This window comes from Micropterus dolomieu, linkage group LG05, assembly GCF_021292245.1.
Source record: "Micropterus dolomieu isolate WLL.071019.BEF.003 ecotype Adirondacks linkage group LG05, ASM2129224v1, whole genome shotgun sequence".
In the NCBI taxonomy this organism is placed as follows: Eukaryota; Metazoa; Chordata; class Actinopteri; order Centrarchiformes; family Centrarchidae; genus Micropterus; species Micropterus dolomieu.
The window spans coordinates 2,151,618-2,165,075 of record NC_060154.1 but is presented as its reverse complement, the minus strand read 5'-3'; the positions used below and the strand labels follow the sequence as shown (position 1 = coordinate 2,165,075).

The following is a 13,458-nucleotide window of genomic DNA, read 5'->3' as shown; positions in this document are numbered from 1 at the left end:
CTCTTAATGTGAAATACTGGTTGTTCACTGCACTAGCAAGCTAACTGTGTTACAGCCCTCTCGAAGCCCCTTACCCTCACATTAACCATCACAGCTAAGTCTTAGCCTGACAGACGGAGCAAACTGTTTTTAAAAGGGGAATTATTGTAGTGAGAGCACTGGGGTGTCAGGTGTGACTGTGTGGCACATGGTTTACATGGGTCAGGTAGGAGGGCCCCTCAGCAGAATTTTTCTCAGAGCCAGGTTATAACATGCCCAGGGACTACAGATGAAACTCCAGCACATTTACACTAATGTGTAAACTGGAATGTTGTCCCCCGGTAAATAAATAATAAAAACTGCCAGGTTCAGGTAAGAGTAAGGTCAAAATTATGTTCCTTGACTTTGCTACACTTTTGTTTTTCATCTGTTTCTCTGGCGTACGTATTGCCTATGACAAAAATACAGCCATTGGAAAAGGAAGATATAGTTTTTGAATTAAAGAGCAGCGGACCACGAGCCAAGATCAACCAGACCAGGTAGCACGGCGGGTGCAGATTTGAAGATGAAACCATATCATCATCTTGATAATGACGTTTACATTTACCCCAGATGCAAATTCAAAAAATGCACTGCAGAATGTTTGGGGTGTAAATGTTTATGTATATAAATAACTGTAGGCTATATATTGTTTTATTTTTTTATTTTATATGTTATCTTATTTTAATATACATTTAATTATATGTTAAGTTCTGTGTGTGTAGCATGAAGGGACTACAAACTTTGTTTCGTTATACAACCTTGTGCTGTACAATGATAAATAAACAACCTTGTACCTTGCAAAGCAAACCCAATATTTAAGTAGAATGTTACACATTTATATGGATTCTTCCCCATCTTCCCTCCTCTTTGGAGCATTCGTCAAAATTTCTGACACTCCCACTGTGCACGCTCCGACGGCATGCATGTCCTTCTCGACAGGCTCTGAAGTTGACACAGGTATTACTGCAACATCGAGCCGTTTTCAGGTCTCTGTGTTGAGCTACTCATTAAGAACTAATCTGTCAGATAGAGCAGAGAGGAGTTCTTTGCAGGAGGTGAACCCCAGGGTGCTGGGGATCAGAGACCCAACGGGCCTGCAGAGTCTGGCTGCTCGCATCACAGAGGAGATCACACAGGTGAGCCGCAGGTGTAATATTAATCTGAACGATATACACTACTATTGTTTTAGTTCACCGCTGTAACGAGGAGTTTAGAGAAGAAGGGGGCCGCACATTCTAATCAGCAATTAAAAGCCAGTGAAAATGCAAAATTAAATATGTAAATCAAAGTGAAAACAACACGCTTGAATGTGTCTCTTGTTCCTATACCTCATGGGAACTGACTTTAACTTTCTTCTGTCAGGATGATTTGACCTGAATTACAGGAATTAAAAAGCATTACATACATGGGATTGCTTTGAGCTTACTTTAGCTAAAATGTATGTATTTCTGGTTTAAAACCTCTCTGGCTGTAGGCTACTTGACTACATGCTGTACATTATGTCAACTAAAAGACTGAGGCTAAAGCTCACAGATCCCCAGGAAAAACCTCCTGGAAGTAAAGATAAGCTAAATTCTTGTTTTGCAGTGTAGAAACTCTTATGTTCAGACTGTATCAGACTGTTAGATAGTATCTATAGGAAAATATACAGGCTAAACAGAGGTTAGTTTTATGCAGTGTATGTTTCATTTTTAACATTATAAGAAAAAAGGCTTTTAGGAGTTTGGAAGAACAGAAATTAGACTTTTATATGCTAAGGTTTAGGATGGGGACTATTGATGTGTTTAGCTGTCAAAGTGTGTGCTAACTAATGTCAGCCCTGTAAAGTCATAATCTTACAAAGCTGTAGTAGAGAAATTCTGATTACTTCAGGTTTTAATTACTGTCAGAATTAACATCTTGGTAAATACAAGGTTTTTATTATTGTACACGGAGCAAGGACTCTTAAATGACAATCACACAGCAAAGTGAGCCATATCTGAGTAGTCTCCTGTTAAATGGAGACTACTCAGATATGGCTCACAAATTCAAGAAGATGAAAAAGCTGCTCGACAGCCTCATCACATGGCCCTGCACAGCAAAACACTCCAAAAAACTGGATTCTACAGTCCCATGTATATGTAGTCTAACTGAAAACCCTCGGATCCTGCTGAGTGCCAATATCAGAGCACCAGCTCCAGTTAGCTCATCAATCAGAGCAATGAAGCAAGGCAATCAAAAGAGACTGTCAGGGCTTGAAAAATACAACCAACCTGAGCTTGTGTCTAACCAGACTGTTTTCTTCTCAGGAAGCAAAGAAACCCTTCCAGAAGGTGATCGATGTCAGTTTAGGAGATCCCCACAGGGCAGGGATGGCTCCCATCTCATTTGTTCGGCAGGTTGGTGGTGTGTGTGTGTGTGTGTTTGTTTGTCTACCTGCTGTCCCTGCTTTCATGATTAGTCTGACAGCTACAAGCTGAGCCTGTCTGAGCCTGTCATTCCCTGTTTGTTTCAGGTCTTGGCAGCATGTTTGTACCCTGACGTCCTCAAAGAAAAAAGCCTTCCTCTGGACGTCAGGCAGAGGTCGCAGAAGCTTCTGGGGGCCTGTGCTTGAGGGAGCGTGGGTGAGAATAAATAATGTTACAGATTTGAAAAAAAGTGACCCAAAATAGTTCATCGAATTCCTTTGACTGGCACTGTAATGGCTGATCTAATTTGTCGATGACAGGTTCATAATCTGTAACCTCCTGTGGTTTACCACATGTCCAGAAAAGTGTCGCCGACTTCATCACAAGGCGAGATGGTGGAGTGAGTTCACACCCAGATGACATCATTATCTCCAGTGGTTCTCAGAAGACTTTGTCGGTAAGATGGAAAAATAGATTTTCTAGTATCTAGAGTATTATTAGTACATATATATATATAGCTGTAAAGGGATTGTTTAGGGACACATGCATCTGCGTTGTCCATTAGGTAATGATGGAGGTATTTCAGGGGCAATCCTTCCGATAATTGTGTAGGTACAGATCTTAATTATCATGATTTTATCATGATTGCCATGTGCATCTAAAGCTTGACAGACCTTCCACAATTTGTTACAGTTACTAACTTGAGTTCAACTGCAACAACCTTTTGTCAGCCCCTTATTTATCTAGTGCGAATGCCAAATTAAAATTTCAAGTCTAATAATTTTACTTATAACCAAATAGCCCCAAAATGACATTCCCATCAACCTCAGATATGTTCTATAGTACTATGTTGCGTGTTTATAAATGCTAACATGCTAAACTAAGATGGTAAAAATGCTAAACATTACCTGCTGAACAGGTTAAACATTGTCTTTGTGAGCATTACCATGTTTAATTTATTACAGTTTGTCCAAAAACAAACTGTCCTCCTTAACTGATAGCCATCTTACAATGGAAAAAAGTACTTAATGTGGAATAAAAGCACATATTTTTGTATGTTTTTCATTTATTGTGTTAAGCTAATTTTGCACCTCATGGCCAGTGGGGAGGGGGAGAGTGAGACAGGTGTGTTGGCCCCCATGCCCTGCCCACACAACCTTCCCACACTGCTAGATATGTCTGGAGTGACAGTGGTGCCTTACCAGCTGATGGAGGACCAAGGCTGGGCTGTAGACCTGGGCGAGCTGCATCAAGCTTTGAAGACTGCTAAGGGGCGCTGCCAGCCAAGAGCCATTTATATCAGCAACCTAGGAAACCCTACAGGTAAACAACATGCAATAGCTACATTTGCTCATCTCCCTATACTCACTACTATTGATCTTGCTAGGTCACGTGCAAGACAGGAAAACAATAGAGGAAGTGATTCGTTTTACTCGTCCTGTTGGCTGAAGAGGTGATTACAAGCTTCACAAAGAAACTAGCATCTTCACACTGTTGTTCTCAGGAGTTTTCATTCACGCACAAACTCCCTTTTTTTCATGTCTTCTTGCACCTTCTAGGTGTACCAGGACAGCATGTACGGACAGGACAATGAGTTCATTTCCTAGAAGAAAGTCCTGTTTGAGATGGACAAAAAATACTCAGAGACAGTGGAGCTGATCTCCTTCCACTCTATATCCAACGCCTGCATGGGAGAGTGAGCACACTGATGTTTCTTTAACACTTGGTGATTTGACAACATACATCACAAATTCGCCCCCGTCAGATGGCACAAGCAAAGACACATTTTTAAGAAGCTGAATATGCTTGGCATTAAAAGCACTTCTATACTGAGCTCACAAAGCCTCGAAAAATTATATTTTCTAATCTTGTACCTCATCATAAGATAAAAATTACTGTTGCTAGATTTTTTTTTTGAATGTGGCTCAGAATTGGTCGTGATCAGCCAGGTTATAAAATGTCTCCTGGGTTTTATATTAAGAAAGTCAGCATGACACCAGACAATGTTTTCCTTTTAAAATACTTAACCAACCAAGCCTGGTGTCAAAATCCTGGGTTTGACATCCATCTCCCTATAACTTCTTTGCAGTAAAAGTACAACTTTGCCAGTGATTCAAGAAAACATGGAACTGTATAAGGCTATAAAAGAATATAGTGAGGTGAAGCATTCCCTGAAGGTCAGTCTGAACTGTGTCTTTTCTCTCAGGTGACTCGTTGTACTCTGTTCTCACCTTAGATGTGGTCTGAGAGGAGGTTATGTGGAGGTAATTAACATGGACCCAGCAGTCAATAAGTATTTAAGTAAGGAAAATGCAGGCCTCTTCCTGCCCTCCAGTTTTACCACAGCTTGCTCTGGAGGTCATGGTTAATCCACCGTCACCTGGAGATCCTTCCTATAAAACATACACACACACAAAAATATTCACTAGTGCAGCCATTTAGTCTAGTCTATTTTTTAAGGGGCTTAGATGCTTTTACACCTGGTAACCACTGTTTGTCCTTTTATCTCAATCGAAGGAGATTCTTCATACTCAGACAACTCTGTCCCAGAATGCTCAGCGTGCTTATGAGTTCCTGAATGATCTACCAGGGATCAAATGCCAGCCAGTGATGGCAGGAGTCTTTCTTTATCTCTGTCTGTATTTACCGCCTCAGATGGTAGAGGAGGCCAAGATCAGAAAGTCTGTTTCAGTTTATTGCTGTAGTACTTTTATTTGAAATAGTTTATAAAGCTAAAGCAAAAATCCTCTGTAATGGCCATTTGAGAAATACACAAAATATAAATGATTTGTCCAGAAGTTAAATTCTTTATAAATATGATTATATGGGGAATGTTTAAAGTAAGCAAATTTGATGATGATGATTGGATCTTTAATGTTTTCTTAAGTTACTAAAGCTTTGTTTACTTCAGTAATATTGGTTAACAAAGTCAAACAGGCATATATACTTAATGACCAAATACTTAATTTAAGCACCAAATTATTATTTTTTTCCCCAAAGTTAAACTCTGTTACACGTGTAAATTAACTCTGCATTATAAAAAATTATTTGGACTTTCTTTCATTGGTTTTATTAAGTTATTAAGTCACAGATAGCACTGTTGATAAGAAACATAATGTAATATTAATTACCGTTGTGTGTAAAATATCATTATGCATTGAAAAGCTGTAATTTTAGCCATCCTTACAGTTGGTACAAGTTGATGTTATTCGTTTCAGATGTTAGGAGTGGAGGCAGACGTGCTTTACAGAGATTACTGGAAGAAGAAGGTTTGTGTTTGGGAGCGGGCTGTGAGAACGGACAAGACAATCGAAATTACCACATCCGGTAAGAAAAACTGCTGCATGAGTGTGTGTGTGAGTTTTAGACCTTCACAGTGAGCAGCTTTTAGGAAAGAGGACGTTTTTGGGAAGTAAAGACTTTTTTCTTTTGTTAAGAGAGGAAAGTGAGGCTATTTTTGGAAAACAAGGACATTTTGGTAAGAGGTCACTTCATGAAAGGATTGTTTTGATCGTGGGGAAAATCAGGACAATGCTGGTACCACAGGACCATTTGGAAAGTGAGGACATGTTGGAATGTAAGGAGATTTAAGGACATCATGGAAAGTGTTGGAAAGGTCTAATCATTTAGAATAACTAAAGGTCCTTGAACAGCCTTTGTTGCATTTATTCTTTTTTAATTAAATTATATCAAATTTTACATCTATATTGGAGATATCTTCTCATTTCCCATGGTGAGGTTATGATTGTTAAGCAGTGTTACGACCTTTAGCTGCTGTTATCCAAACAAAAAAGATAGCATAATTGTGAGCACAACGAGTCTGTCCCCTGAGTTGATATACTATGTGCTCATGCCTGAAGTCTACAAAGAGTAAAACCTGTTGAACACTAATTAACTTGTCATTTACTCCTGCTTTATGCACAAGCGTATCTGTGGAAATGTTAATGTTTTGTTTTGTGTGTTGCTTTTCCCTCACAGGCTGTGTGTTTTGGCTCCTCCTGCCACCCTGGAGGAGGTCTTGGCATGCCTTCGTTCTTTCCACCTGCACCTGCTGGACAGATTTCCCTGAAAGAAATGTCAAGGACACAGACTTTTGTGGAAAATACCACAGCATGGATTAAAAAGTCAACCTTTTTATGAGCTCAGAATAACAGCCCCGTTTGAAGCTTTGTGACTGAATTTTCCAATATTACAAATGTATTTTCGTGTATTTTGAAAATACAATATATATATATTTTATCTTGATAGATTTTCTGTCACCAGTACTTTGTTTTTTATTTTGATACATTTAATTCAGGGGTATTTTGTAACAAGATACATTTTGATGTCTCTCTGCAGACACATAACCCCGTTTGGTAGATTTTCTGCCCTAAATTGGAGGTGGAGAAGTTACTTTAACATTATGAAGCCTCTCCTCTTTGAAAACACTTCTGATCAGGAACAAATCACTCTTACATTCAGTTTGTGCAACGGGCTGCTGAAATTTTAACTTTCGGTGGAAAAGATATGCCAGTTAAATTAATTAATTAGCGTTATCCACATTTTTTTAAAAGCCTTTACGTCATCACAGTTAATTTAAAGGTTGGTTTGCTATGATGTTACTAATACTAATTATGTATTATTAGGACTGTTTAAAGATAACGTATGTATTCATGTACACTTTTGTTATTGTACCATTGTGTAGCCATGTTATTAAATTCTAATGACTTTATTTATCCTCAGCTGGGCAATAAAAAAAATATATGAACACACACAAACACACACACACACACACACACACACACACACCCCTCAATGGAAACACATAGATAAAATTACACAATAAATAGTTTAAAAGCTTTAAAAACAAGTTGATTCTTTTTCTCATCTTTTCTTCAGGTCCAGCACCAAATGCTCCATAAGATTATAGTTATGTGTTTACTGATCACTAGATTATTATTTTACACTCCCATCTCTTTGTCTTCTGGCGTCAAATGTTTTTGAACATGTGCAGATTTATTCTGGCTCTGGAGGGGTTATGTAAGGACAGCTGAAACAGATGGAGAAGGGAACGTAGATTCCCAGGTCAAAGACTGGACTGTGCATGTGTTTGTGGCTGATTACTGTTCAATTTCGAGAGTATAAGAGCTATAGGACGCACTCAGACAGTCCACTTTGAGGAATCATGATGAAAGTGGCCCTTGTCCTGCTGTTAGCTGGCTACGGTGAGTCTCATCTACCTGATTTCCTGCATCCTCTAACAGGATTAGAGTTAAAGAATTAGTCTGGTGTTATTGTGTTTTTCTTATTACCAAAAAATCCCACAAAAAGACCAACATCAACAATGTATTAGTCTGTCTCTAACTTCCCTACCCTGCCTGTGGCACTCAACCCTGAGCCCCTTCGTTCCTACAAGACAAGAAATATTAAAACAGCTCATAAATTTATAGTTTCACTTTAAAATTAAATGGCTCAGTAATCTCCTAATGTAGTCCTAATGAACTACAGTGTGCGTGTTCATGGTAATGAATGAACATGTCACCCAGTGCGACGGCGTGGCTCACTGATGTGTTTTAAGTTTATAGACAACAACAGAGCTCAAGGGCACAGAGGAAGAAGATATCAGGCTTTGGCTACACACACAATACCTGTTAGTAGATATATTCACTGTTGGTTTGGGTCATTTATGGAATTTGTTGACAATAACAAACTAAAGAATACCTTCAGATATGTCCTCAATCAACAGGGGTACTAGCTATGGCACAGATATATCCCTTGTGTGCATTTGTTTTTGAAAGCATATGTTTTAGTTGAAGAAAATAAGTGAGAACTAGGCAGCAGGGCAAAATCTAAATGTACTGCAATACTTTTGAATATGCAACCCATGTGACAATTAGTTTTGTTCACCTAAAGTTTGTAAAGGAAAAGTGGCTGAATCACATGTGGAGAGACATGTGGAGAGCTGAGGGGAAAAAACTAGGTTACAGGAAGTGTTACAGCTTTCAGTATCAGCCTTTGTAATTTCCAGTTCTTTCTGTGGCCCAGCTTATGGGTGTGGCACACCCACCTATACGCCCTCTGTGAGCCGTGTTGTTAATGGGGAAGATGCTCGACCCTACAGCTGGCCCTGGCAGGTGAGTAGATTATAATCGGGGTTTAAGACAAATAACTGTATATGATGTGACAAAGAACTGCTACACATGTGACTATGTCAAATTGTTAATACTGCAGATAAATGAGCTGGTCAGCTACGTATATGGTAAATTATCTTTCAGGAACACCTTGTTAACAGTTACAATGAAATGACAGATAAAATAAAAGGAATCCGTGGAGTAATTGCTAAAAGAGAATGACTGTAAACAGTTTCCCTATTAAATCTCCAGAAAATCTTCTGTATCATAGTATACAGATGTATATATAAAACTGCATATGCACAGTTATAGAACACATTAAATCCATGTATCGATATTTCTCACCTAAGATATCAAAACTTCTTACAAAACAACATAGTAGAGTAAAAAGTGTTTTGTTTGTTTTTTTGCCTGAAGTTCCACTTACACTAATGTGGACTTTTTGATGCAGACTTGAAAGAACCAGGATCATGACTGTAATCACAAGCTTTTAAGAACAGTAACGACCTTATTAATTAAATAAGATGTACTTGTATTATCATGGTGTGCTGGCTCTAAAGCCCTCTCACTCCATGTTTCACAGATCTCTCTGCAATATCTCAGCGGCTCCACCTACCGTCACACCTGTGGAGGCACTCTGCTCGCTCCCAACTGGGTCATGACTGCGGGCCACTGCATCGGGTGGGCCACAGTTTTCTCATTCACAGCTTTTCTTAGGTCATGATGTGAGGTGAAGGTCTTCTCTAAAATGTGTGTTTCTGTGTATATATATGTGTCAGAGCTCGTACCTATCGTGTGGTGCTGGGCGAGTACGACCTCACCAAAGAGGAGGGCTATGAGCAGATCAGAAGTGTGGAGAAGATCGTGGTTCACCCAGGCTGGAATGATAACTGCCTGTCTTGTGGGTAAGGGTATATAACTCCTCCATACAGCTGATTTTAGCATGTTCATGTTTCACAGTTTTACACAAAGGACAGTGACATTTCACAAACAAGTTTAAAGCTGCAGTCATTGTTTTTTGGCCACTGTTATGCAGATGACACACATATATATTTGAGCTTTTATTAAAGCTAGCATACTGTTTTATTTCCAGCACATTTGACCTGTTTTAGTGTCATTGTTTTTATCTTTTATATTATTTGGTATTTTACTCGATTTTATTTTTCTTTTATTGAAATTGTCTTGTTATATTTTATTTGCCTCAGTCCTGAAATGTTTTAAATCTGGTTCAGCCATGTAAAGCACCATGTAACTTTTTCAAAATTCAAAGTTATGTGTTGGAGAAACATTTTTCAAGTGTATGACTTATTACGCTCATTCCAAAAAGTTGTAGTCCTTTCTTTCTGTGATTTTCTTGTTATTCAGTAATGACGTTGCGATGATTAAACTGGCCTCACCTGCCATTGTGAACGACAAGGTGCAGCCCTCCTGTGTGCCAGAGAGTGGAGAGATCGCTCCTCACAATGACCCCTGCCAAATCACGGGCTGGGGAAGACTCTACAGTAAGAGTTTGTTTAACAAAACACTGATTCTGATCTATAATCCATTCTAAATTCTGTGACGTGACTGCAATGATCCAATAAAACATGGATGGGAAATGCAGCTGAGCAGTGCAGCAATACATGTGGCTCAATCTCAGCCACTTAATAAATGTGTCCCAAATTACTAGTTTCATTCTGAATTCAAAAAGAAATGTTGAATGCTAGATTTAGGATCAGGGACCATGTTAGCATAGTATGGAGTTCAAACAACCCTTTATATAACAGAGAACCTGACATGGTCACCTCACATCTCCACGCTGGTGAAGAAAGCTCAAAAACACCTGTATTTTATTTATAATTGTTTCTATATTAATGTATATTGTCTGCAGTGTAGCAGAAGGGAGTTACAAACTCAATTTTACTCTATAACCTGTTATATTGTGCCTATCTAAAACACTTTTCGGAGGGAAATGCTTAAAAAAGGCAGCGAGTTTACATAATTTATTTGGCTTATCTAACTGTTATTAGAAAATTGACTAGAAAAATCAATAAAATTATATAAAAACAAACTTATTATATATATTATTTCCCACAATATTCTTAAATTTCAAATAAAACATCCAGCTCATAGCTCTCACTGCAAATGTTATTGTCCAGGCTTTTATATACAGATGACATCTGGAGGACATTTTTGTTGGCATCTCAGCAGTACAAAGTTACTTTAACTGCACATCTATGGAAAGGTCAAAGGCTCTAAACCAACATGATGTTGAAGAGAGAGTGTACCTTCAAGCAGCCGTCCCTCTGATTGTGTTTTCTGACACTGTTCTGGGTTTTTAATTTATATGCCCTCCTTGCAGGTGGTGGTCCCATTGCCTCTAAGCTCCAACAGGCTCTCCTTCCTGTGGTTGGGCACAGCGTCTGCAGCAGCAGCGGCTGGTGGGGGAGCTCTGTGAAACCCACAATGATCTGCGCTGGTGGTGACATCCGATCTGGCTGCCATGTATGCACCGCTCCCCTTATCTGGTCACCACAACATAAGAACTGCAGGTTCAGCATGTATCATTCTGTTGCCTTCACTTGTCTTCTGTCTGCCTCTAAAGGGGGACTCAGGAGGCCCTCTGAACTGCAGGGGTGGTGATGGGAGGTGGTACGTGCAGGGTGTGACCAGCTTCGTCTCCTCTCGAGGATGCAACACCCTCATGAAGCCCACGGTGTTCACTCGCACCTCTTCCTTCACCAAGTGGATCAGTGACGTGAGTTTCCGTCAGAGAATTTCTTTCCTGTTTCTTTTCCAGTTCGGTTTTAGTTTTTGTTTCCATTTCCATTTCGTTTCTATCACCCCTATTTACTTTATTTTTGGTGTCTGGTCAAACCCTCTGAGGGTTGGGGTATGTGTTTGCACTCCTGACCTTATTTTATCTTAAAGTGTGCCTATGATTCTGCATTTGGCACATCACATTGTGCAATAGCAATTGTTTAGTAATATCAAACATTTACTTTATAGTGCTCCAGTATGTAACAGTCTCCTTCTTCTTACTTTTTTCTGTTGTTTCAGACGATGCTGCAGTACTGAAGACTTTAAACCTTTTTATTGTCAATAAATTCATTAACTACAGAATGTCTCAGTTGTCTTTCAATTTTTGTTTTTATACAAACCCAAGCTGCGCCCCAAATCCAGTGTGTTCACATGGGAGAAGTGATAAAATTAAGTCTTAAGTATTCAGACTAGTTCAAGTTCAAGTTTATTTCTATAGCACATTTAAAAAACAGCCCTAGTTGACCAAAGTTTTTTCCTATTCACAACAAAAAAGTAGAAAAGGTCAATAATGTCAATACTCAACTCTGTTTGAAGGCCAATGAATAGAGATGGGTCTTTAGCAAGGACTTGAAAACGTCAGCAGTCCGAGCAGTTTGTATTTCAACAGATAAAGTATTCCAAAGATTAGTGCAGCTTCTAAAAAAGGCTGTTTGGATGACTCATTGCTTTGACAGGAGTGTGTACATGTAAAAGTTCTGATAAATAAGAACGTGCCAACCCATTAAAAATCTTAAAAACAAGCAATAAAATCTTAAAATCTATCCTAAAATGGACAGGAAGCCAGTAGAGCGAGGCTAAAACGGGGTAGTGTACTCATGCTTTTTTGTCACTGTTAGAAGTTGAGCTGCTGCATTCTGGGCTAACTGCAAGACTAATGAATGCCTGATTTGTAAGTTGCTGTTGAGGGACACTATCTTCCCAAAACGCAATGCACAAAATGAAATTTGAAAAAACTAACAGCAGCAGAGATGAGGAGCTGGCTATAGTTTTAATTCCAAACCCCCAGATGATTTTCATTTTCAGACTTGTAGTCTTCAGAGCCAACCGACAGTGACTCAAGTGACATCCCACAGGAAGTAATTCCTGCCTGTGGCATCAAACTTTAACTCCTCAGAGTGTCAAACACAGAGAATTTTGGCCTGAAATATTATGCAATGTTATCTGATTTAATACTAATGTGCAATATTCTCTATTCTAATACTCAATGTGCAATATTTTCTACTTCAGTACCTGTGTTACTCTACTAAAATGCTGTTCATAGCCACAATGTTTATATTTATATTTTAGATTTCTATCCATTCCATGTCAACCCAACCAGTTCTCATTGTTACGATTACTTTATAATTCACTATTACATTTCTATTAACACTGTAACATATTGTACATATCCACACTGCTTTATATTTATATTTAATCTTTTTAGATGTGTACATTTAATTGTATACTTAGCTATTTCCTGTTATTATTTGTATTCCTTATATGCAGGTCAGCAATTTGTAACGAAGAATGTATTTTCAGTAGATGACCACAAAGCGTCACTGTTAGCTTTTGCAGTCGAGCAGACGGTTGGGTTTTCTGATGAAAGAGGTAGGACATTCATGAATCCTAGACTAGAAATGTCACGAAAATAATCATCTTTCAATCAAATGAAGCTGCACATGATTATACACTTTAGCGCTTAATACAGAATGCAGTATGTAGCGTGCTGAACAAGGAAGGATCCACTGTGGGATGTCAAACCATGAGAGGAGCCTCAGCTAGGTGACCAATTAAACTGATCCTCTAGGTTTGACATTAAAGGGGGATTCTCAAAATATAAGAAAGCAGAAACACATATACCCCCCTCTCTCACAGAGGCACATGTGTAATATCACACTTAAATGCAAAAGGGAAAAATGGGGGATCTGGCTTTTTCCATTTGGGGGGGGGGGGACTCCTTAGCCTTGAACCGTCTGGAGTTCAGCCAAGCAAGTGAATGAGTGAGCTTCAGATCACAGGCCATTGGCTTGCTGCTCATTACTGAACGGTACATTAAATCCTCGGCTGTAAATAATGTGATAACTGCTGTACAAGGCTCAGCGATACACACAGGAACTGGCAGCCATCTTTCCTTTTTTTTCTTGCTTCATTTCTCTCTC

The 13,458-nt window shown here is 39.0% G+C and overlaps 1 protein-coding gene and 1 pseudogene across 1 annotated transcript; both read left to right on the top strand.

Annotated features, from left to right (window-relative positions):
- LOC123971240 overlaps positions 1-6,477 on the top strand; it is a 6,902-nt pseudogene extending 425 nt beyond the window's left edge.
- A 1,095-nt stretch (positions 6,478-7,572) lies between these two features.
- LOC123971239 (proproteinase E-like) lies at positions 7,573-11,575 on the top strand. The gene is made up of 8 exons (XM_046049950.1): positions 7,573-7,612; positions 8,433-8,521; positions 9,102-9,199; positions 9,298-9,423; positions 9,884-10,020; positions 10,860-11,002; positions 11,103-11,255; positions 11,558-11,575. The coding sequence occupies exons 1-8, from the start codon at positions 7,573-7,575 to the stop codon at positions 11,573-11,575; spliced, it is 804 nt and encodes a 267-aa protein (XP_045905906.1).
- The last annotated feature ends 1,883 nt before the right edge of the window (positions 11,576-13,458 follow it).

Coding starts and splice junctions, on each gene's coding strand:
- LOC123971239 (XM_046049950.1), top strand. CDS start 7,573: ATGATGAAAGTGGCCCTTGTCCTGCTGTTAGCTGGCTACG. Junction 9,200..9,297: donor ACTGCGGGCCACTGCATCGG/GTGGGCCACAGT, acceptor TATATGTGTCAG/AGCTCGTACCTATCGTGTGG. Junction 11,003..11,102: donor ACATCCGATCTGGCTGCCAT/GTATGCACCGCT, acceptor CTGCCTCTAAAG/GGGGACTCAGGAGGCCCTCT.